Source organism: Arvicanthis niloticus, chromosome 17 (assembly GCF_011762505.2).
Source record: "Arvicanthis niloticus isolate mArvNil1 chromosome 17, mArvNil1.pat.X, whole genome shotgun sequence".
NCBI classification, from domain to species: Eukaryota; Metazoa; Chordata; class Mammalia; order Rodentia; family Muridae; genus Arvicanthis; species Arvicanthis niloticus.
In genome coordinates, this window is record NC_047674.1 from 49,535,362 (window position 1) to 49,561,691 (window position 26,330).

At 38.4% G+C, this 26,330-nt stretch overlaps 1 protein-coding gene across 1 annotated transcript; it reads left to right on the plus strand.

The window, feature by feature from the left end:
- Positions 1-2,210: 2,210 nt before the first annotated feature.
- On the plus strand, positions 2,211-19,236 carry LOC117722273 (cytochrome P450 2K6-like). The gene is made up of 9 exons (XM_034521288.2): positions 2,211-2,516; positions 4,652-4,814; positions 5,806-5,955; positions 7,643-7,803; positions 9,824-9,997; positions 10,464-10,605; positions 11,444-11,628; positions 14,106-14,247; positions 18,218-19,236. The coding sequence occupies exons 1-9, from the start codon at positions 2,355-2,357 to the stop codon at positions 18,412-18,414; spliced, it is 1,476 nt and encodes a 491-aa protein (XP_034377179.2). The 5' UTR covers positions 2,211-2,354; the 3' UTR covers positions 18,415-19,236.
- The last annotated feature ends 7,094 nt before the right edge of the window (positions 19,237-26,330 follow it).

Here is a 26,330-nt window from a genome sequence, read left to right on the forward strand (position 1 = left end):
TGTCTCGGAAAAAAAAAAAGAAAGAAAGGAAGGAAGGAAGGAAGGAAGGAAGGAAGGAAGGAAGGAAGGAAGGAAGAAAGGAAGAAAGAAAGAAAGAAAGAAAGAAAGAAAGAAAGAAAGAAAGAAAGAAAGAAAGGAATGCAAACACAAACAAGAGAGCTTGTCTATGAAAGGAAAAGGACGGATGGTAGATGCTGTACATCCTGGTAATGCGTCCTCACTATCCATCACAGTGATTCAATGACTTATGTTCTGTCCCATTACTATTTTCTTCAGGGTTGGATGAGGAGTAAAGGCTCAATACAAGTTATATAAACCAACAGGGTAGTGGACACCTGCAATTCAAACATTCCAGGAGGCTGAGCCAGGAAGGATGCCAGTTTGTGTCCAGTGTGAGCTATATAGCAAGATCATATGATACAGCTACACACTCCTGGCTGCACACGGGAAACAGTCTATCGGCTCCTTGCCAGCAGGTCCAGGCAAGAAGAGAGAGATCCCAGTCCCACAGGGCCTATTCTCTAAGGCTGAGTGGGATGGTGAGTGTTGGTGGCCATGAACAACCACACCAAGCCCGGAGTCTTATCAAAGCAGGAACTCAACTTTAATGTATCAACCTCTCGCTTACATAAACTCAGAGTATAGGGAGAGGAAGTTTTGGTGGAGTGAGATGACATAGGGGGCGGGGAAGGGTGATGGAGGGTATGGGGTGACTGACAGAGCCAATGACAAAGCTCTACATTAGCAACAGCAGAGCAAAGCCAGAGCCAAATGAGTCTTGTTGAGTCTACCCAGTATAGAAGTGACTGAGATAGGTCTTAAAACTCAAGCCAGGCTTGGGTTTGTCCTCAAGGCCCAACCCAGGGCCAAAATGGGACCCAACATCTCCCCCTTTCATTTTTGTAATGAGCAGGTTTTTGTGATGAGCATGTCACAATGCAATAGGTAGCACTTATTGTGTCATTATTAGTAATAATTGAGTTATGAAATCACCCTAGGTACCATTAATATGTAAATAGATAGAGAAAACATGGTATGGAGGTCAGCAAGGTGGAACAGTAGGTCAAAGAATCTGATGCTAAGTCTAATGACACCAAGATGTATATGATAGGAGAGGACTGCCTTCCACTAGCTATCCTCTGACCCTTACAAGGTGCACACATACACTCTCACAAAGAACCCATGTGCATATGCATGCACACAGGCACACACACACAGATACACACACACAATAAATAAAATATATAAACAAAAAGACACAGAGAGAGAGTAATGGAGGGAGGAAGAGAGAGAGCATGAGACAGGGAGAAGGAAGAGAAAGAAAAAAGAAGTAGGAAAGAAAGGAAGTAAGGGAAGGATGGAAGGAAGAAGAAAGGAAGGGAATATGTATATATAATAAAACATTATTCAGACATAAAAAATAAAATTATGATGTGAATGGAATAAAATATCATAATGTTAATCATAATAAACAAGACTGGGAAAGAACTATTACATGCTTTCACTTGTGAACAGAATCTGAATTTTTTTTAAAGACATGAAGTAGAAAGGGAACTATTTAGAAAGAGGGGGGAACCAGTAAGAGGTGGGAGAAAATTAAAGAGAGGATAATTGGGAAGAAGAATGTGATCAAACTTTATTATAAAAGTGGTGCCAATTATTAGAATTACCATTTACTAATAAAATATTTAATAATATTTTTATAGTCGTGTATAATTGGACAATGAAAGTCGAGTATATCAATGCACCATCATGTCCCTCCATTTCCTTCTAGTGACTATCATCTTCCAGATGTTTTTAGAAAACATTAGTTTACTGAAAACCTGAACAAAAGTCTGTGCCCAGTACTTACTAAGTTTCAAATAAATGTCCTTTCCAGGGCACTAAAAAGGAAGAATCATAAGATCACATAACAATATAAGAAACTTGAAGCTCTCAATGTGGTTTTCATACCTAAGCACCCATGCAGAGATCCTGACACACTCTACTTACCAAACAATGCAATTAATCTCATTGTGCAAGTGTGGACGCTGTGTTCAGGATTAAGTGAGTATTTTCTATCAGGAAACAAAAAATTAATGCCAGTTTTAGACAAAAAGAAAATCCTTCCAGGTTTTATTGGACAGAACAGGTTGAACTGGAAGGAACAAGGGGAAAGGTAAAAGATGAAAACGGGGCAAGGATACAGAACAGCTTATTTATAAAATGGGTGAAAAACAATGGCTATAGCAAACTTAGCAATACCTTGAAATCTTCGATCTGCATCAGAAGTGTTGGTTCTATCTGATTGTAGTTAGAAAGATCTCTTAATAATTATATCAGCTTAAAGATAGAGTGGGTTTGGCTTTTCTGCTATGCTTGTGCTTCTGGGACTCATTCTCATTCTTATTTTAAATATTAAAGTCTTTATGGCTAAAACATCTAAACAGCAGTCTCCTCCAGGACCCAAACCTTGGCCAGTTATTGGAAATCTACACATCCTCAACCTGAAGAGGCCTTATCAAACCATGTTAGAGGTATGACATAAATACATAAATGATCAATCATGGTGTGTGTGTGTGTGTGTGTGTGTGTGTGTGTGTGTGTGTATTTCCAAATCATTCTTAACCTAGGATGTTTATTAGCTTCATATGTTAACTATAGCTCATATATAAGTTTTGGATTCATCAGCATTCAAAATTAGCAGAGCTAATTAAAAATTTACATATATATATGTGTGTGTTATACATATATATATACATATATATACTGTGTGTATATATATATACATATATATACATATATACATATACATATATATACACACTATATATACACACTATATATATATAGTGTGTGTGTGTGTATGTAAATTAGCTAGCTAATATGGTTCAAGGGCATAAGTGGCAATTTTACTCTCAAGTATTTATGACATGTAACCTTTATCTCATGTTTTGGTCTACATTTTTTTTTCATATAAGATCTTTTAAAAGCATCTGAGTTTTAATCACTGGCTTATAGACAAACTTCAGATTAACCTCTCAAACCTGTCTACATAAATGAGATAAACATCTACATCGTGGCTCCGACAATTTAAGTCTAGGACTTCTACTAATTTGACAAATGAGTTAGCTTCTGTCCTTTGTGTCACTGCCTTCAGGTTACCTGGTGTAAGAACTAGACTAAATTTCTCCACTTTTTCAGTGAAAAATATTCTGGAGTTATTGTTTACAGGGATAGATAAGGTGAATATTTTGACCTTACATTTGGCTATAAGCTCTAAGTTGTTTCTAATTGAGTCGAGTTAAAATCTTAAGGAACAAGGTAATGAAGAGAAAATTATAATTTCACCTCAGTTGGCATCTCAATTTTGTTTTATGCCTTTTTATTTGATAAATCGTCACAAGGATTTCACATTCTAACTGACCTGGGGGAAAATAAAATGGCACTTGTATCTTCATTTGACAGATAAATATACTTCAAAGAATATAGAAACAACTTAAAACAATTTTGTGGCTTCTTCTACATCCAAATATCACAAGCCAGGTTAATTCCTCATAAGAATAAGATTTTCGTTCAACAAATCTCTTTGTTTAATCGCATCCATGTTCCTCAACATTATTTCCACACTACCCCTGTCCTTTGGTTGTGTATTAGCTAACCTACCCTCTTCACTGTGTGCTCTTTCCTGTTGTTTCTCATTTCCACAGATGCGTCATTGTTCTGAATGATTCCCATCTACAAAAAAGAAGGTTTCTACTCATTCCCATGACCCGTGCCATTTTATTTTTTATTAAACTTATCCTTGAATTATCTGGCATGAGCTAATCTACCCTAGATAAAGGAGTTCTCAATCAAGACGCTGTTCGCAAACTCCCATTTTAATTTCTACTTCCATAATATTAATCGTAGTTGTAGTAATTTTCTAAATCGATGTGTCATCTTTAAATTCCCAATGAAACTGTAAATAAGTCAAGTTTTGTATATACAGACACACACATTCCAAATTGTCATCTCGGTCTCCACCAAAGCCCAGTTAGATTAAGACAGCATTTTCTCAACCACTGTGCCATTAATTGGGTGGCCCTTGCTGAGCATCACCGCCTACTCTGTGATCTCATGAAAATACAATATCCTTTCCATTCAGTAGTGATGATATATCTACTTCAGGCAAGGATATAACAGTGCTGAGAATAAGTGCTGAGAATAAGATGTCATATCTGTTAGTTCCTGCTATTTTTTCAATTATGAAATAAAAACAGAACTCTTTTTTTTATCAGTAAAGGATGTTACCATTAATGAAGAACCAACTTGGCCCTACTAATATCATAGCACATGCTAAAAAAAACAGAAGGCGCATATGGAATTGTATTGGTGTGGTACCAAAGAAGTCTTTTGTCTTCCTAGAATTTTGGCTGGGCATTTTCTGTTTTCAAACAAAAACATATAGGAAGAGACTATGTCCCCATCCTGTGATAAAAGATGACCCATAATCTCAAAGTCTAAATCAAATAGAGTGCAGAGACTACCAACTGAAGGTCATCAAAGAGGCTGCAGGAGCTACAGTGGCTGGAGAAATGATCCTGGCAAAGCAGTTCAGAGGTCATGAGCAACTGTCCTTTTAATTATACTGTGATGTTTTAGTTGTTTCACTGTGTTTTGTACACCACAGCTCTCCGAGAAATATGGCCCCATTTACAGCATTCAAATGGGGCCAAGGAAGGTGGTGGTCCTTTCTGGCTATGAGACAGTGAAAGACGCCCTTGTTAATTATGGCAATCAATTTGGTGAGCGTTCTCAAGTGCCTATATTTGAAAGGCTTTTTGATGGAAAAGGTAATAACCCCTAATTTTCAAATATATCCCTTTGTTTAAAATTACTGAATCAAATGTGTTGTATTTATTTATTCTTATCTCTTCACCTTGATTCTTTTATATGATCTTGACTAGTCTTTCTCTTTGGAAAATAATGAGTCTGTTTGCAAATGTGCATTGATACCTTAGCCACACCTACTTTGATATAAGAATAAAATAAACATTCAAAAATTATGAACTGAATTTATTGAGAAAAAAATCAAAATGTCCTTGCTGTTTAACCAGAAAAAGGAAATAGTTTCTTACTGAATAAGCATTTTAAAAAAAATAATGTGCTTCACAGTCTGCCACTGTAAAATAAGAAGGAATGCCTTTTACATACTGAAATCAATATGTTCACATTGTATGCATGGTCTTAGGATTAAAATGTTAGCTATTACTCAAGATACTCTCTTTGCTAATTGTACACATAAAAAGAAAAACGAACTCATCATTCATGACAAAAGCTAGTTTTGCAAGTTAGAGTAAGCTTGCCCTTGCAAAACTAGCTTTGTTTCTACCTTCCCATAAAAGCTGAGCAGCAAGGATCTTACATTCCTGGTCATTTCTGATCTGTCTTCAGACTTTGGAAAGACATTCTTGTCATATGGACATCAAGACAAATTGATGACTTGTTTTCAGAAATAGTTGCGTGCATTTCAAAGAAAAAAGGAAAGCATTTACCATGTTTTCTACAAAAAAAAAAATAATAATCCTTTAAGAAATGAAAGAGAGACTTCCTACACTTGGCTCTGGGTGGGCTTTGTTTCCTTTTTTGGCTTGCTGAAAAACAAGACTAGGGTTTGAAATATGCAAGACAAATCCTCCATCGTTTTTCACTATACCATAAACCCATTCTTTCCTTGTTGTTAGGAGGGAACACCGAAGCTTTTGTTTATAATTTTTATTTATCGCTGAGCGCTAAATTTAAAACTGTTGAAGGTAACTTAAACACATTAATTTCCTCTCTAAGGACTTGCCTTCGCTCACGGCGAAACCTGGAAAACAATGAGAAGATTCAGCTTGACCACGTTAAGGAACTTCGGCATGGGCAAGAGAATTATAGAAGACACGATTATAACGGAATGCCAGCATCTCATACAGAGCTTTGAATCTCACAAAGGTGTGTGCAACGAACAAAGCCATTTCTCTTTTCATGAAAAAGACATAAACAAAAGGTATATTCGATCACTCAGTTTGACATAATTTAACCTATAGAAAGATTCCAAGGGTATATACATACCCAGTGCTGTCTACTCCTATACTGTCCATGTAGAATGTAAACATTTATTTTCTCCTCCTCCTTCCTCTCTCTCTCTGTTTCCTTTTCTCTCCCTCTTTCCCTCTCTCTCTCCCTTTCTCTCCTCCTGCCCCCTCCCTCCATTTCCCTTATTTTATCTACATATATGAATCTATTAAAAATATTTTGAACTCTTTGAAAACATACTGTCCTTCTATTCTCAAAGTACAATAATATTCTCATAACAGTAATTCAGGCTTCATGTGTTGAGAAATTAACTTTGACATGATACAGTGACATTTTCAGCCACATAAAAGAATTTAAAAACTGGCCTGTCCTGGTAAGTTAGAGAACGGATAAAAGGTGCTTTGGGTGATAAAACAGAGAAGCTTTCTATCCGGACAGCTGCCAGGAGGAGGAGGATATAGATAGAGGAGGCCGCAGAGTTATGCTTAGAAAGGGAGAACTCAGGAAAAAAAAAAAAAAAAGAAAAAAAGTTTGCTCAGTAGCCAAAGCCTGTGAACTACTACCCCGCCCCTCCCCACCCAAGGCTGGGATTTTCAGGTCTTCCTTAAGTATCTTTTGTCTTTGGGCTTTACCTCATCTTCTTTAGGCTATAACGCTTTTATCTCAATGCAGGGAAGAGCTTTATTGCAAAGAAGGTCCAGACAAGGAACGTACTCATTAGTAAACAGTAGCACAAATCACACCAAGGCACTTGAAAAGATTGCTAGTTAGTGCCCAACATTATTCAGCCCTTTTGCAATGCACTCAATATGATGCTTTTTACAAATAAATAAATGAATGAATGAATGAATGAATGTTTGTCTACCGATGTGTATTTAATAATCTTATAATCCAGGTACTTTGTATATGTGTGATGAGGATTTGAACCTAGGGATCATGCATACTGAGAAAGCTCTTGATCACTAAGCTCCAGCTACAATCTTCCCTTTACTTTTTATTTTGGAACTGGGTCCCACTGGGACCCAGTGGCTAGGTTATTTAAGCTGGACTTAATATTCATTCTCCAGCCCTGGGATGCCTTGAACACTAAATCTTCCAACCATAGCCTCCCCAGTAACAGGGACACAGGTCTAAGAGACCAGGTCTTATTTTATACTCTGTGTAGATTTCAGCGATGGATAAAACATCAAAAATATAATAAAATGCTACACTCTAACCTCCCATGCAGTCCATGTCAGTGAATGATATTTTCCCATACACTGTGCATTAACTACAGCCCTCTATATACACACTGCACACCCAGGTATACCCATAAACATTGAATGCTTCTGCCACATTATTATTTCTTTAGGCAAACTGAATGCCCACTTTTCTTTCACATGTCCATTGAAATTTTTTGTAGCTATCTGAGCATTTGTGCCAAAATCTGGGCATTAATCAAAGTCACAGCTATAGATGTCACATCTCCATGAAAGGCACAATAACAAATAATCCCTCTATGAAACTCTTTACTGGGTAGTCTGTTCCAATCAGTCTGGAACTGCGTTACTGCTGGGTATGTGAAGATTCCTGATCCTGATCTGCTTGATGAATTGCCTTATAGGAAAACCCTTTGAGATCAAAAGAGTACTGAACGCTTCTGTTGCTAACGTCATTGTGTCCGTGCTGCTTGGGAAACGGTTTGACTACCAAGATCCCCACTTCCTGAGACTCTTAACCTTAATTGGCGAAAATGTGAAACTCATTGGAAAACCTAGTATTGTGGTAACTGTTTCTTCTTTATTTGATTTGTTTTCCTTGCTTGATACCTCTTACACTCTTACACTTGCTTGACACACTTGATGGCTCAAGAGCCTGTGAAAAGAATGTCAGTATGTTCAAAGTACAATACGATGAGAAACATGCTTGTTTAGCCTATCTGATGGTCCTCTCACCACAAAGCACTGCAATAAATACCTTGATTCATGAATTGTGAAACACACTAATGTTATATGGCTTTGGTGTATTGTAGAGTGTAGCCATGCATTATCTACACCAACAATCATTTATAGAGTATGAACTATATATCAGTTAAAGAACTCATAACAGAATTCAATTAGGAAAAAGGCTTTTAACAGGGAGAACAAGGACATAAAGAAAAAGTGCTAAACTAAACACTATCTCTATGTTTATGATGATCTATACATGTTAATAATGGTGAAGCTCCATCTTCTGGAAACTGGAGAAATATATAAACAGAAAAGAGCACTGGATGTTCTTCCAAAGGATTCAAATTCCTTTCCTAGAACCCACATGGTGGATCACAGCCAGCTTAAACTCCAGTTCCCTGGGATCTGATGAACTTTTCTGAGCTTTGTGGGCATCACACATACAAGTGGTACACCAGATACACATGTAAACAACATCCACACTGTTTTAAAAAAAAAAAATAGCCTTCATCTTTCAGATCCAAAAAAATTAGAAGCTTATTAAATTTTGAGTCATACCAATGCAGCTAACTATCATTTCACTTTTGGAACAGTTCAAGCCTTTTCTGTGAATGCAAGCAACCTATTGGTATGGGTGCTTAGCACAGGCACAGGCAACTATCTCATACAACCTAGATGAGATCTTTTGTTCATTAAGTCATCTTGAGAGCCCTTTGAGAATGTGGCTAAATACCAGCTCTTACCTACCCAAGAATAGTACACCAAGAAATGTAAATTTTAGCAAACAGTAAAGTTGTAGCTGGAATAGCAAAGCTTGTTGCTGCCCGTCACTTGCAGATGAAAAGGACAAGATCTGGATCCTTAAAGTTTGATTTATTCAGAGAGCCCTTAACATCGTCAAAATATGTCTTACATCTTGATTCCAGGCATCAGATTAAACAGGGAGAAGAGGAAACGAAGAAAGCCAAAGCCAGTCAGTTTTTCAGAGTTCTGTCTCCTCTCTCTGGGAGGGAGCTACATTTCTGCTACATTTCTGCTACATTTCTGAGATTTCTCTTGTACATGTCCCTCTTGTCAGCATCTCTTGAAGTCTTTCCACATTGTCTGCGCATCTGAACTGAGAACTTCTTGAAATCTAGTTGGTGTCTATTTATATCAGTCTTGTACTCTTCCAGGAGCATCAGGGCTGGGGTGTGGTTAACGTAGAAAAAACCAGCCACTAACAGTATGTGTAAGCTAACTTGTAATGTCATGTACATAGTGGATCTTTTCTATAATTGTGAGTATTAGAATATCCTTCTTATACACACTACAGAAGTATCCCTGTCAAAGACTTCATTGAACATTATTAACGGTCAGGGAAGGCTTGATTATATGGTGCTTCATAATGGAATCCACAGATAATGTGTGTTACAAACTGAAGTATTTCTGTGATTCTACAGAAAGCATAAGTAAATTTATTGTGCTGTTTGTAACATAGCAGATTCAGTTGTTTACCGGGACTCCCACAAATATTTGTGAAAAAAAAAAAAAAAAAAAAACACCGAGTTTATCCCTCTGAACATAAAAACATTATTATATCCCATCTCAACCTTAAGCATATTATCCCCATGATATAATATGCAAAATATTCTGCATACCAGAGCTTAGAAGTTATATCAGTATTCAATTGTTAATTCCTTAATTCTGACCAAATAAAAGAAGAAGCATCATTATATAATCCAGTCTATCACTCTTAGCTGAGGCAAAAACTGAAGGTGCTATTTTGTGATTTTTTTTCAATAATAATATATCACTACAATGTCCCAACTAGTTTGTGTCTACTTAAAGTACTTTCTTTTTTATATTTTTTTTAGCTTTTTAATATGTTTCCTATTCTGGGATTTCTCCTAAGAAGCCACAAGAAGGTCCTGAGAAACAGAGATGAATTATTTTCCTTCGTAAGGATGACCTTCCTAGAACATCGTCATAATCTTGACAAAAATGATCCCAGAAGTCTCATTGATGCATTTCTAATCAGACAGCAGGAGGTAATGGTGTTTTCCTAGGAGGATTCTTTAGCCCATATTTACTATTTAACTAATTCCTGGTAGAGAGCAAACATTCCTTCAAAGAAGAAAGTTGACTGGACCCAGATTAATACTGAGTATATTATAGAATCTGAAAATGCTGTTAATTATAGTTTGAATACAATTTCCACATTATTCTCTGAGGGAATAAAGAGAAATAGTGTGGGGAATATTTTAATAACTCAACTGAAAACTAACTTTGAAGCTTCCAAAACAGAAACAGCCTTTGTTATTTTCAGAATTATTTACCAGGATTAGCATCTGGGATGTACCTAAATCCTCAAGTTCTGTGTGATAGCTGCACAATAAAGGGAAATTTTGCTGAGTTGAAGAATGCAATACCTGTTGTTTTTAATTCATGATAATTTTTTATGATTTGCCCATGGTAAAATTATTCCATGACTAATGATATATTTTACCATTATAGGAAAACAACACATCTACTGACTATTTTAATGAAGAAAATTTGTTACCCCTTGTTACTAACCTATTCACAGCAGGAACCGAGACCACAGCCTCCACACTGCGCTGGGGAATTATACTCATGATGCGATACCCTGAGGTTCAGAGTAAGTCACCAAGATTCAGAGCAGTCCCCAAATGAAGGAGAAGAAGCATATCTCAGAATCAAAAATGCGAAATTTTATAGTCACACTGAATACCTGTAAATTGTAGCGTTGACAATAGCTTGTGCGGTTAGTTTCCTTTTAGAACAAAAGAAGAAGCTTCAGTGTTGGAGGGATGGCCTAGTGATTAAGTGTGCATCCTGCTCTTGCAGAGTGTCAGACTTCAGGTGTCAGTTTTCACTTTAGACAGATTACAACTGCTTATAGCTCTAGCTCCGAGGACACTTTCTCCTGGACTCCACAGACACCTGAACTCACATTCATGCACCCACAAATAGACACATATGCACATGTGTACACACACATACACGTACATGTACACACACATACACACAACTAAAACTCAAATAAATCTTTCAAAAAATATTTTTCAGAAGAAAATAGCATTTGTTCTTTAAGCATCCCGAAAATGGTCTGAAATCTTCCCATGATCATTCCCAGGGCAACCTTAAAACAGAAGGAGGGTAATGAGGGCCTCATGCCTTTAATCCCGGCACTCAGGAGGCAAGTAGACCTAGTGAGGTTGAGATCAGCCTGGTCTATAAAGTGAGGTCCAGGAAAGTCAGGGCTACACAGAGAAACTCTTGTCTTGAACACTTCTCCATCAACCTCCGCCCCGCCCCCCCCCCAAAAAAAAACAAGTAGAAAGGATGAAGGTAAAAGCACTCAAATTGAGAGAGCATTTGGGTTTGGGTTTGATGGCATTTATTAAGAAGACATGTAAAATCACTTGAATTCATGTCCAGCTTCGATACTAAACTCTTACTTGCATTGTATCCAGAAAAGGTCCATGATGAGATCACCAAGGTTGTGGGCTCAGCTCAGCCTCGAATTGAGCACCGAACTCAAATGCCCTACACAGATGCTGTAATTCATGAAATACAGAGAGTTGCTAACATCCTGCCCACAAGCCTACCCCATGAGACAACCACAGACGTTGTATTTAAAAACTACTATATTCCCAAGGTAAGGGCTGAAGCAGGGGAAATGAGAGGGTATGCTCCCAATGTTCACAATCATGGAAGCACTGAGATGGAAGTTGAGTGAGAATCTAGGCCTATTTTCCTCCTTAAACCCTGCTCCCTCTCCTTTCTGTTTACTATCTCTCTTCTTCCTCCCTCCCCATCAGTCAAACTCAGATAACTGTGTGTTTCTGTTTATGTGTGTTCATGCGTGTGTGTGTGTGTGTGTGTGTGTGTGTGTGTGTGTGTGCCACTGAAGACTATTCTCTAACACTTTATAAGATATTCTATTTTATGTTATAATTGAGAAAAATGAGATTCAGAGAACTCAAGCCTTTTTGGAAATGAAAGGTTGCTCTCTGAAGGAACTTAGATTTGCCATAAGCTGTGTCACACTCTGAGCCCTGAGCCCTGAGTTTTTCCCAGGTAGGATCTTTCCATCAGTACCTCCGCACTTCAATCCCATCATCCCATACAATCAGGTATGCATTTCCCCACGCACCTTCATGCCAACCTTTGAGTTCCTCTGGTAAATTGAAGAAATGCATGCAGGCCTTCCTAAAACTAGACTGAAGGTAAGTGTGAGCAGAAGGTTGTGACATGCACATGGAATGGGTTCTTTTCCTCGTTATCTAGTCTGACTGCTGCTAGTGGGCTCATGTCTGATAAAGCCATGAGGCTGCTACTGAATCCTACTCTGGGAATCCTCCTCTTTGAACAAGACTGTGCCCATCTTTGGAGCTTCTCTTCTCAGCCTAGGCGTACTATTAAGCTGAGTTAATCAGGTTAAGAGTGAAGCGGAAAAATGCAAGCACTGTGGCATCGGTAATCTTCATGGTACCATAAAAAATATGCAAGGCAGCTAGCTTGTAAAGAGAAAGAGTTATTTGACTTAGAGTTTTGCCACTTTAAGTCCAAGATTAGGCAGAACAGCCCCATCTAAATTGGAGACAGTAGGTGTCATTGATAGGAGTGTATGGAGAAACTAGTGGCCAGGGAAAGGTTGACAGACTAGATTCCCACAATTCCCTTTAAGAGAACATATCCACTGGTATAAGAATAAAGGACCCCATGGTCCTCATCTCTTAAAGATTTGAGCACACCGTCTCTCTTAAAGATTTGAGCATACCGTCTGAAAAAAGCCATGAACATGGGACCTTTGGAAGACTCTTCCCACCTTTCAACCATAGCAAAAGTGAAAACAGAAAAGCAGTATTAAATGTTATCTACAAGAAACAGTAAAGTGGTAGGGTTTTATTTTTAGCTACCTACTGTGCTGCAATCCTCATAAAACACTGTTGTTGAAAGGGCTTTGCAGGTGCAGGGGATCTAATTGATGTGCTGTGCAACTAGGAGGTAGGCTCAGTCTTGGCACATCTCAATCACATCTTCAGTGAAGGTGAAGTAGAGAAATATAATCCAGTTAAATGGATGTACAGATGATAGATAGATAGATAGATAGATAGATAGATAGATAGATAGATAGATAGATATAAATCATCCATGGTTTAAAACAAAATGCTTTTACTAAACTGACTACTTAAACAAAAAAATAATAATTCACAAAGACTTCATTTGATAAAATAGTTAACCAGAATATTATATTCCAAAGCCTTATTAAAGATATAGCTATCAAGAGAGAGTAGTGAATATTTTCTGGGATCAATTAATTTATTTCCTGATGGCTAAACTTCAATATTGTGTATACAAGGCAAGCATCCCTACCTCTAAGCTGTAGCTCCTGCTCAGAGTTCTGCTTCTAATCATTATTTGACTTTTTTTGTTTGCTTTCATCCTCAGAATGTCTTTTCCTATACAATTAAAGTCGCTGCTTCATTTATAGAAAGCTGTTTTACAGTACATGGCCTGATATGAAAGCAGAGCAATTTATTTCTTAGAATCTGCCTATGTAATCCTTCTAGACTTGACATCTACTGTCTCAGAACTTAGGGATATAAGAGCAAACTTTCAGTGAGCTGTTGAACCTTCTGGAAATTCTACCAGATTTTTTCATTTGCATCCTTTCATTGACAACCTACAATCCCAGTAAGGATTTCCCCCGTACAGATTTAGAACAGAATCTATTAAGGTTAACAAGCTGATTGTGGTGGCTCATACTATAAGTCCGGCACATAGGAGGCTAAACATCATGAGTTTGAACCCTTCCTAGACTATACAGTGAGTTCAAGACCATCCTGGATCACAGAGGCAAATCTGTTAAATCTGACATTATCACATGACCAATACACACTAAAGGCTCATTCCCAGGACATGTTTTTAGTTAGAAACAAAAGAAACATTGATGACTAAAATGAGCATCTCATTACTGAACTTAAAGCTTTCCCTGGCTACTTCATTTTCTTCCAGAAAATTCCATAACTAGAAATTTACCAACCATAGTTATAATGCATCATTGGAGAAGGACCTCTTAGGAAAAAATTTAATTTAGTCCTTTCCACTAACTGCACTTTTTATTTTTAGGGCACAGAGGTCATTACCCTGTTGACATCAGTACTTCGGGATCAAACACAGTGGGAAACACCAGATGCTTTTAACCCTGGTCATTTCCTCAGCCCCAAGGGGAGGTTTATCAAGAAAGAAGCTTTCATGCCCTTTTCAGTGGGTAAGGTGACTTATTGGACGCTTTTCACTATGAACAATTACCTCTATATTTGCTCTTGCGTTGTGATCAATATTGTATCCAAATCTGGCTGGTTTTGCACACACTGTGAAACCTCTTTGGACCTTTAAACAAGTGACAGTCACTCATAATGAGGATGAGTAACTTGTTCAAGGATTTTGCCCAATTTCCCATGGAAATCAAAATTTTTTATTGTGAGGCTGGAGAGATAAATGAACAGTTAATAAGTGATTTTTGCAAAAAACCTGAGTTTGATTCTTAGCACCCACTTTTGGTTAATGACAACTGCTTATAACTACAGCTTCAGGAGTCCCCCGTGCTTCTCGATTCTGCCAGATCCTACAATTATGTGCACACACCTATACACAGACATATAAATAATTAAAAATAAATCTAACAGAGAAATTTATTGTGGTCCTCAAAGAAAGCTAGGAGTACCAATACTAGTTTGTTTGTTGGTTTGTTTTGAAACAGAGTTTCTCTATATAGCCTTGACCATCCTGGAACATGCTATGTAGACCAGACTGTCCTCAAACTTCTCTGCCTCTGCCTCTCTGCCTCTCTCTCTGCCTCTCTGCCTCTCTGCCTCTCTGCCTCTCTGCCTCTCTGCCTCTCTGCCTCTCTGCCTCTCTGCCTCTCTGCCTCTCTGCCTCTCTGCCTCTCTGCCTCTCTGCCTCTCTGCCTCTCTGCCTCTCTGCCTCTCTGCCTCTCTGCCTCTCTGCCTCTCTGCCTCTCTGCCTCTCTGCCTCTCTGCCTCTCTCTCTGCCTCTCTGCCTCTCTGCTTCTCTGCCTCTCTCTCTGCCTCTCTCTCTGCCTCTCTCTCTGCCTCTCTCTCTGCCTCTCTGCCTCTCTGCCTCTCTGCCTCTCTCTCTGCCTCTCTGCCTCTCTGCCTCTCTCTCTGCCTCTCTGCCTCTCTGCCTCTCTCTCTGCCTCTCTGCCTCTCTCTCTGCCTCTCTGCCTCTCTGCCTCTCTGCCTCTCTGCCTCTCTGCCTCTCTGCCTCTCTGCCTCTCTGCCTCTCTGCCTCTCTGCCTCTCTGCCTCTCTGCCTCTCTGCCTCTCTGCCTCTCTGCCTCTCTGCCTCTCTGCCTCTCTGCCTCTCTGCCTCTCTGCCTCTCTGCCTCTCTGCCTCTCTCTCTGCCTCTCTGCCTCTCTGCTTCTCTGCCTCTCTCTCTGCCTCTCTCTCTGCCTCTCTGCCTCTCTGCCTCTCTGCCTCTCTCTCTGCCTCTCTGCCTCTCTGCCTCTCTCTCTGCCTCTCTGCCTCTCTGCCTCTCTCTCTGCCTCTCTGCCTCTCTCTCTGCCTCTCTGCCTCTCTGCCTCTCTGCCTCTCTGCCTCTCTGCCTCTCTGCCTCTCTGCCTCTCTGCCTCTCTGCCTCTCTGCCTCTCTGCCTCTCTGCCTCTCTGCCTCTCTGCCTCTCTGCCTCTCTGCCTCTCTGCCTCTCTGCCTGCCTCTCTGCCTGCCTCTCTGCCTCTCTGCCTCTCTGCCTCGAGAGCTGGGATTAAAGGCATGCTCCACGATACCCAGCCCAATACTATTTTTTAGTCATGAACAAACAAGTCAAAGTCAAAGTGTAAGAAAATATATTAAACATAGAGCAAATTTATGTGTCCACTACAAGTGGTGCTATTAACTTCTCCACTTTTTTATTCTTCTAGTTGTGTGGAAGACATCCTTCCTTTCTGTCTGCATTTACATGCAGACACACTTTTAGAAGTCTTGTTCTTTGAACAACTTTTATGAGCTAAATGTCTTTGATTGTCTCCGGAGACCATTCTCAGGTTTCCACATACAATAATACTCTCTTGCTAAGATTGTAACCTACCCTAATACATGTTTTATCTTGTTGGGCTATTCAGTGTTTACCATGAAACTCAATGAAGTTTAAACAGAAGATCATAATTAACATCCCAAGTTACTTTATTTATGATCCTATTAAACACCATTTAATTGTGTTCTTATGAAAATATCTAACCCCAAACCTATCTTAGCTTTTACTTCCATAGACTCCTCCATGGCTTGTGACACTGTATTATAATTATCTGTTTACTTACTGGTCACCTGTTGGATGACCTGTTACATAGGCAAGCCCATGAGAACAATAGCTGTTTCAAAGTCAAGCACAATAATACCTGTGCCTTATTGACCTCAAACCTATTGCAGACTGAGTGGTTAGCTATTTTATGAATGTTTCTAAGCAGAGAGGAAGTATTCATGATCTTTCATCCCATAAAAACATTGCCTCATTCCTGTGCCCAATAAAGAAATATATAGTTATATGTAGAGTTAGTCTATTCCATGTTAGTCTCAAATAAACCAAAAAGGTTAACATGAGGTCATTTCCCACTTTGTAAAATAGAAGTCTTCTGTGTTTGAGCACATTTGTGATTTATGTTTCAAGAAGTGAATCAAAGATCTACAACTGTATTAACTACAAAAATTACTGGTCATAACATAAGCAGCACCTTAAAGCTCTCCTTCTGGGAGCAAAGTAAATAGATATGGTATGTCTTCAGAGGGTCTGAAGTAGATTGTACATAAACACTGCTACTTTTTATTCAAATATGTTGCATTCAATCTATAAAACTAATACAGAACCCATTATATTTAACCTAAAAATAAAATTGTTTTTAACACGGGAAATACATATAACTGCCAAGAGCCTATGGTTTTAATAAACTTCTATCAGGAAAGTTTCCTTTCTCAATTTGATTACATCTTTTCAGACATTTCCTCAAATAATTGACATTTCAGAATTGTGTCAATTGAGTCTAACTTCACAATGTGCTTCTGCAACTTAACATCATTTTCAAAGTCACTGTAACCTAGTTTCTGCTCCTGCCTCTGGTATCTGATCCAAGATTATCTACCTCATGCTCTGTGTGTAGTGGGACTCAAATCTCATCCAGCCAATAGCACAAGGACCTCATTGTTACCTTCCCTCATCTTCACCTAACAAATTTCTCATCCTTTCTATCAAAGCTTAGCTATAAAACTCTCATTCCACAAATGAGAGTTCCTTCTCTGGCTTATCAGATATCTTTCCACAGGTCAACTCATAGATTATGACACTGTATTAGAATTGCCTATTTATCTATAGGTCATCTGTTACATAGTAAATCTCATCAGAACAATAGCAGACTCCATGCCAAGTTCAGTTAATGTTGACATTAAACATGTTTATGGACTGAATGGTTAGCTTTTACATAGCAGACACACCCACCATGTACTTTTTACCTCATGATCTTGTGATGCAGATGACTCTGTCAAAAGGCTATTTTCAAGTTAAAATATTGTTCTTGGGTTTCAGTTCTTTTTGGTTTTGTTTTGATTTGTTTTGTTTTCCTGTTGCTGTGATTAAACACCATGATCAAAAAAAAAAAAAAAAAAAAGCAACTTGGAGAAGAAAAGCTTATATATACATTCAGGTCACATTGCATTACTGAGGAGAGTCAAGGCAGGAAGTTATGATGGGAGCCTGGGACCAGAAGCCTTAAAGGAATCCTGCTTCCAGGCTCTATCTCTGGCTGATGCTCAGCCAGACTTCTTAGACTACCATAGCCACCTGCTGAGGGAGAATGTCATCCACTGTAGGCTGGGCATTTCTGCGTTGATCATCAAGACAATCTTTCAGAACCATGACTACATGCCAATCTGACCTGGGAAATACCTCAACTGAGGTTGCTTCTTTCCAAGTGACTCTAGATTGTGTCATTTAAAATAAAAGATAGGGACAACCTATTATGTTTAATTGCTCCTCTTCATCATTAAAGCTGCCATTTGGATCTTTCTCTTTTTGCAGATATATTTCCAGGTCTTACTTGGAAACAAAACCAATAAAGCTCAGGAGAGATTGATGACTGATCCATTCTTCCAACGTGTGCTCTGATCTTGTCCACTGTTGTTAGGGTTCTTGTGCTGATGTCTTATAACCCCCTTTATTGTCTGTGTCTCCAGGTCGTCGCATGTGTGCTGGGGAGCCACTGGCAAAAATGGAGCTTTTCCTTTTCTTCACCAGTCTCATGCAGAAGTTTAACTTCCGACCACCCCCTGGAGTCTCCCATCTGGACCTGGATCTAACTCCAGACATTGGCTTTACCATTCAACCACGGCCTCATAAGATATGTGCTCTGCTCCGAGCATCAGCTCTTTGAGTTTAGTGCAGCCCCGGTTCTCCGTGTGATCTTGTGGTCCTTGGCCCAAAAGCTTACCTTTCCTTTGTTTCTACAGCTGTGGTACTCAGCCAAATACTGCAGGATTATTAGGGCAGTTAGCCTCCTTCTCACACAGGGCTATCTTTTCCAGAATAGGTTTCTCTGCTCGCTGCTGTAGGAGAAGCTCCCTACTGCTATTGCTGAAAACAACAAATGAACAGACAATTTCACAAAAAGAACCCAAACAGGAAGCAGACATGGTCTTGTAAGGCATGAGGCACCTATGGAACATGAATCAAGTGTTGTAATTGGTATTTGTGTGCCGAGAGGCGGTATAATATGTATGAATATCAACACAAATGCAATTAAAAAAAATTCAGCTCTTAGTGATGCATACACTAAGCTTAAGACATTGTTTTCATTGTGAGAATTAAATAAGCAGTGGTTAATAACAGATCATTGGTTGTGAGTACAGCCAGTTTTCTGAGATCATAAAGAATTAATCTGGGTCCTACTAGATTGGCAGGTAGGGATCCGTAAAGGCACTTGCATGTAAGCCTGACACTGGAGGTTTGATTTCCAGAACTCATGTAAAGGTAGAAAGAAAAAATTGATTCTGCAAAACTTTTCTGTGAGCCAAATAAGCATGCTATGGCATGTAAACCAACACTCAAATGTCACATATGCACACATACTCTCTCTTTCTCTCACTCTCTCTCTTCCTCTGTCTGTCTCTGTCTCTGTCTCTGTCTCTGTCTCTGTCTCTCTCTCTCTCTCTCTCTCTCTCTCTCTCTCTCTCTCTCTCTCTCACACACACACACATTATTACAAATGATACTGCATGTTTTGAAAAATAAAGTGTTCACCTGTGCTCCTGGCATATCAGAATGTGCAGTGTAACATGCCTGTGGTTAGTGTTCAAAGTCCCAGTGAAATCAAATACAAAGGGACCTTGGCAGCAGAACAGAGAAAAGCCATGCTGTTCCTCCAACACAAAACCATCTCCCCACTTTTATGAAGTCAAATGTACCCTCCCAACATCAATATACATGCTTCTCCCATGCTCATATCTGATTCATATCTAAGTGAGAATTGCACTAAACAAAGAAGACTTTGTCTAAGGGTATTATAATAGAATAGAACTTGGTCAGAACCCAGCACTGAAGAAGCACAGAACAGAAAGACTTTCAGTAATGGGGTGTGCCATGGGAAAGTACCCAAGGTTGGAGGGAGTCTGGCCAATAGGCTGTGTCCAGCTCACTGAATCACTTCTGCATTTTCAAATATTTCTATGGTAGGCTTTCTGCACTTGCTACTCGGTGCCCATTTGACATTTTCCTTTTTTCAGAAGCTATAGCTAAGAACCCAGAACTTCATGCTTCATAAACAAGCATTTCCCCTGAGCTACAGCCCCAGCATGAGAGCTTCATTTGATAAGTTGCTACTTCATCACACAGAGAATAGGAGGTTGATGTCTTATCTTCCTGGACTATTACAATCTCAAGGAGATCTCTTAGGGCCTTAAGAAATAGAGTCCAAATAAGAATTAACACAGCATTTTCTCAACTTAAGCCTCAAGAGAGAAGTCCTGGTCATCAGGAAGAAAGCCAACCACAGTTCAATAAAATGCCAGCGAATGTTAGGCCACCAAGGTTATTCTCAACACATTATGATCCACAGAGCCTTTTGATGGGAGGCCTTTAGTGCTCTGATCGTGCAGAGAGGTACAGAAAATAATGAAATGGAACTCAAGTTCCAATTGGGCTCACTTTGATGTTTGAACACATGGGGAACTGTACTTTCTTGGTTGGTCTTAGTTTATTTTGTGGGTTTAGTAGTATTTTCGTCAGTTCTGAATCCACAGTCAAAATTAGCTGGTGGGCTTGTTTCCATTAGTTGGGGAGCAGTAAAAGCTTAAACCAGAGATCCAGAGAACCAAGTTGTAGTTATAGCCTTGTCAGCTTTCCGTTGTGATGACTACAGATTGGTAGGGCATATATCCTCTGTCTGCCAACAGAAGCAGGGGAGATAATGTTTCTCATTATGAGTATAATGTAAAAATAATAAGTATGATGTAAAACAAGTAACCATTTCTGCTGTGTCAGAGAGTGAAATAACATCCTTTTATGTCATTGTAAAGTATTAACTAAACTAAACTAATAATTAAACAACACAGATGAAAATGTCCACGGAAGATATGATTGAGAAAATTGATTCCTACTAATGTAATTTTTTCTTTGACTCATTCTTTGATAATAATAATTATGAGATAAAGAATTTTTTCTTCAAGCTATTCATGTCTAATAAAGTTAGACTTATACAATAAAACTATTACATTTTATTATTTTTCTACTTTAAGTTTTACACATAAATTATACACCACAATCACTATAACTTAATTTTTTCCCTTAGTGTCTATAATTGTTATGTTCTTATTTGTATATGTCATATAATTTTTAAAATATTCTTACTAAATTTTATTAGTTTTTTTGAACACATACTTACTTTTTTTTTTTTTCAGCATAGTATTGAATTCCAGTGGTCAGATTTGGCAAGTACCTGTTCCCACTGAGCCATCTCATGTTCCACACTTTATTTTTTGCAAAGCTGAAAATCAAAACCTATTGGACAAGAGCTGTGTCACTGAGTGCCACCCCAGGTGAATCTACACTGGAAATGTAGAACTAGGTTAAGGATGAAAAAACAGTACACTTTCAATGAACTTGAAAGAGCCAAACTTTTAGAAGTGTCCTCTAATAATGCTTGAGTGGTGTGTGTGTGTGTGTGTGTGTGTGTGTGTGTGTGTGTGTGTGAGAGAGAGAGAGAGAGAGAGAGAGAGAGAGAGAGAGAGAGAGGAAGCATGTAAAGTACTCTTTAAAATGATCTTTTACGTAAGAAAAATAGTAAAGAGAAATTGAAATGTGCTAAAGTTTACATGATGAACATTTGAATAGCGAGACCAGGCATTCAGAATGACAGCTGCAGAGCTTCACATTAAATTTCACACTTGCAATGTACTATACCCACTGAGTTGTGTAGACTTTAGATCTGCTGAATTTTGCCGTGTCATGTTTTTATTCACTTATTTATTAGCAACTTTTTTAGCGATTAAGCTTATTTAAGGTTTTAAAACTAAATACAAATTAGATCAATAATTTTTTTTCAAAACAAAACTATTTTATCACTTAGCACAGTGATAATAAAAGGCTGACCAACTTTTAGACTGATTTATCTTTGTCCTGACTCCTTGGTTTACTCCTTAGGGCGGTCTTCCATCCTCATTGCTTAAACCTCAGCTCAACACTGAATAAATTGACTCCACACTTTATTTTACCCCAATATAATCCCCCAAAAGAATTTTATTATGGGATTATTTAATTTATACCTTTGTAATTTTCCTGCATAGTTGAGATGGAAAGGCTTTGACACTTGAATTCGAATAACTTCTAGGATCTGGGTCAGCATCAAGGTAGCCCAGCCTTAATTATTCAGCAGCCTTATTATTGTTATTGTATGTCACAATCCTTCTCACCATCAGAATCCTCAAGCTTCTTCATAACTGAAGAGGGTTGAATATATGATTCCATAGTAGGAAGCACATTTTGTTGCAAGGCCTTGGGTTCAATTTCCAATACTTGCAGAACTCGAAATTAGTAAAAGGTTGAATCTATAGTCAGTTTATTTACTGGATTTGCTAGATATACTAAGGGTCAAAAGGGCCTCAGACATGTAAGGCAAGCATTCTGCCAGAGACACATCCCTAGCCCAAAGTTGAAATCATGTGACAGTAGCAGATCTTATATGGCAATATTTGACAACAGATAGAAAAGGAACTCTGCAGAAATTGTTTGAAGTATTCTGTTCTTTGTCATTGGAAAGTATAGTTTGGGGTACTGACAAGATTTCTCAGTGGTTAAGAACGGGCACTATTCTTGCTGAGAATCTGAACTCAGTTCCCATCATCCTTGCTGGATGGCACTCAACCACCTATAACTCCAATTTAAGATGGTCTACTGTCCTTCAAGGACACCTGCACTACGGTGCACATTGTACCCACAAAGACACACATACAAAATAATAAGTAAATGAATGAATGAATGAGCATATGAATGAATAAGAAAGGAAGAAAGAAAGAAAGAAAGAAAGAAAGAAAGAAAGAAAGAGGAAGGAGGAAGGAAGGAAGGAAGGAAGGAAAGAAAGAAGAAAGAAAGAAAGAAAGAAAGAAAGAAAGAAAGAAAGAAAGAAAGAGAGAGAGAGAGAGAGAAAGGAAGGAAGGAAGGTAGAAAGGAAGGAAGGAAGGAAGGAAAGAAAGAAAGAAAGAAAGAAAGAAAGAAAGAAAGAAAGAAAGAAAGAAAGAAAGAAAGTTAGTTTAAGATTAGAATGAAGTAAGAAACAAACTCACCACCATGACTGATTGCTACTAAGCTAATAATAGCTAATTTGGGTGTTTACTACATGGCAGGCACTAAGTAGCTTTCATTAAACTTAATCTCAGAGAATTACCACAATGCTGACAGAAGGCCACTCAGTCTCTGCTGCCATCTGTCCCTAATGGCTAAATTGCTCAATGACTGCCAGCTTTCTGATGTGTCTACCTTGTCACAAAGCCTATCCTATGAGAATATGTCTTTCTAGACAGCTCTCCCCCACACATACACCCAGAAATTCTTGGTGCCAAGGATTTGACATTTTTACTGAAGCACACTTCAGGCCTCCCTTTCTCTGTTTTTTTCTTCACTATTAAAATTAAATGCCCAAACAGATTTAAACAAAGAAAGACTTTATTGAAGGAAGATTTTTATATGGTAGGGAAGGAAGAATATATACTCAATACATCTGAGACTGGTGTCAGGAGTTTTAAGCTTGTGACAATGTACTGAAGGACTTTAGAGACAGGTTGGTCAGTATGATTAGTCCATCTGTTTTTGTCAACTGACAGTTAGGGAAGCTAAGCTTCTATTCTCTTGTACAGGAAAAGGGAATTTTGGATCTTCTCTTCTTCAATGGCTTTACTCCATTTCAAAAAAAAAATAGCTCTTGGGCCCGTAGTCAAGCTCAGAGAATATTCAAAATTCTCTCATTGCCTGTGTTGTATTTGCTTCCAGCCAGCCTGAGGGATGCTAGTCAGTCCCCTTAACATTACTACAACCTCTATTTTGTTTCTTAAGATTTTAATTTTTATTTATGTGCATATGTATGAGTTTATGTCTCATGTGTGTTAGTTCCCGAGGAGGCAGAGGAAGGTACTGAAACCCTTGGAGCTACAGTTATTAAGCGGCTGTGTGATGCCCAACGTGGCTACTGGGAACCCAACTCAGGTCCAGCAGTGAGCACTCCTAACTGCTGAGGGATCCTCTCTCCAGCCTTCTGTTATTCTCCTTTAAACTGAAAAGTCAGATTCTGACTGTAAACTTACTTCCTTGATTCTGAGCAATAACCGTCTCTAATTTTGCAGGAAACTATTGACTAGAACAGTGCCAATGACTTTAACCTTCTTCCTTCTGCCGCCCTAAGTAATCAAGACTGTTCTCTTTCTTATCTTCATACAGGAGATTATTTAGAGAAATAAGTTCACAAAGAGTTATTCTTCGTAATTAAAGAACAAAGTACTGGCTGTGGCTCTAGAGATGCCAGAGTGTTCCCCAGTCCCAGCCCTGGTTTCTTTCCTGAATCGATTGAAATTCAAGCCCCACCTTTGCCCCACTCCCTCATAATTCATCTTGAGTGACTGACTAGCTGTGACTCAGAAGTCTGAAGCTATGCTGTCTTTAATGACTTCCTGTCCTTCCTCCCCTAAGGGGCTTTTGACAAAACCATTTCACATTCTTCAATAATGAAAGATAAGAGATCCAATAATCAATCAATAGTTCATTGGGAACAATTATAGCATGGTACAGCTGTCAAAAAAAGACATGATTATTTTTTTTCCAGTTTACAAATCTTTATGAACTGTACTGTATACCCTTTATAAACTTTATATCCATATTCTTATAAATTGCTACTGCCCTGGTATTGTTAACTAATGAGAATTTTCAATAAATATTAATTGTAGTGAGTGATTGATATGTTAAATAAACATGAGGGATAGGTGGATGCTTGTGAAAATTTAAAAGGAATCACCCAGAGATCTTTGTAAAACTGCATGCCCTGACTCAGCAGACAGTAAACGCCATGGGGACTCTGTTCTTCTTTCTTGGAGGAGCCCTTGCTGCTACATAACCAGTGACACCAGCCTGTGTGCTAGCCTAGCATGCTGGTTCCTTCCTGTTGCTATGATAAAACTCAATGACCAAAAGCAACTCAGTGAAGTAAGTGTTATTTCTTCTCAGAGTGACCAACTAACTAACCAGCACATATGAAAGCATTCCTCATAAAATACACAGGAGTAACACTAGGAATATTATTTTTTTAATTTATGCTTACAAGAAAATAAATCAGTAAGTAAGCATTAACTGAAATGATTACACGAAAGCCACACTTTGAGTTAAACATTCTACAAGGCTGATTAATTAATTAACTGATTGTAATTTTAATGGTTATAGAGAGTTTGAATGTTGCAGGTCAAGACACGGTCTCTTGAGACACGGAAGCGGGCCTGTATGTGTGATCTAACATCTTTGAAGTGGACAGACTCTTGGTTTCCCCTCAAAGGCTAATAATGACATCAGACTACATCTGAGACCTATAACAGAAATTTCCCACTTCTGCTGCAACCCACCTACCTGACGTTTCTTCCAGTGTGTTTAAAAAGCCTGTGGATTTATGAACTATTCTATTTTTCTACTACTAAAAAAATGTCATGAAACCACATTGGCATATGCGTTCCTGGTCATCCAAGTTTATTTTTTTGAATGAACAATCTTTAATTCCCTTTGAAGTGAGAACTATATGTTTTGTGACAACATGGGCACACAGATAAAAATAAAATAAAACAATATTGAAGAAATACTAAATATTAAAAGATTGTGATCATGGGAGAATTTTTGTTGTTTTAAATCTATCTTTATCAATTTCATAATATTTCATTAATTTTTCTCTAGATGATCAAATATTTTCTTATTCCCTTTCTTCCTCCCTCTTCCCCTCCCTTTCTTTCTTTCCTTCTTTCTTTCTTCCTTTTCTTTTCTTTTTTTTCACTATGTATCCCTGCTGGTCTTAGGCTCACAGACTTCCTCATACCTCGAAGTCTCTAAGTTGCTACAATTAAAGGCTTATACCACCATACCAGGCCACAATGTTTTACTTTACAGAAAATGGCAGAAACTAGGCCATAAGATACCAGCTCCAGGGACATACCATAAAATCCAGAACAAGATCATAAAACACCCTCTGAAGAACATCCTGGAGATAAACACAAAAATGGGGAAATATCTTATCTCAGAATGAGCCATCTACCCTGGGTAGCCCTATTTTATCATATGGCGTATATTCATGACATAGGAATGCAGACCACTTACCACCTGTGACCCCCTAGCATCCACTAATTAAATTTTAGATTACCTAATGCTTCAAGAGAGTTCCCCTAGTTCACTATAGAAAGGTCTGTGCACCTTTGTCTGGGGTGGCCATTTTGGAAAATGGTTAACTACACACACACACACACACACACACACACCATGCTAGATGTTTCTGTAGAATAAACACTCTTTTTTGCATACTATCTTTGTCTAGGGTCTTCCTTCAGCAATTTTTGGACCCTTACATTAGGGCTGTACAAACACCTGAGCAGTTAAGACCATTGGCTACACTTTCTGAGCACCCATGTTCAGATCTATACTCCAATTTTGGGGAATCTAATACCTTGTTTTGTTCTTTGTGGGTATGGCACACACATTGTGTACATACACCCATACAGGCAAATGTTCAAGCACAAAATAAATTTAAAATTAAAAAAAAAAAAACAAAAAAAGCTTAGG

Coding starts and splice junctions, on each gene's coding strand:
- LOC117722273 (XM_034521288.2), top strand. CDS start 2,355: ATGCTTGTGCTTCTGGGACTCATTCTCATTCTTATTTTAAATATTAAA. Junction 5,956..7,642: donor GAGCTTTGAATCTCACAAAG/GTGTGTGCAACG, acceptor ATTGCCTTATAG/GAAAACCCTTTGAGATCAAA. Junction 11,629..14,105: donor AAAACTACTATATTCCCAAG/GTAAGGGCTGAA, acceptor TTTTATTTTTAG/GGCACAGAGGTCATTACCCT.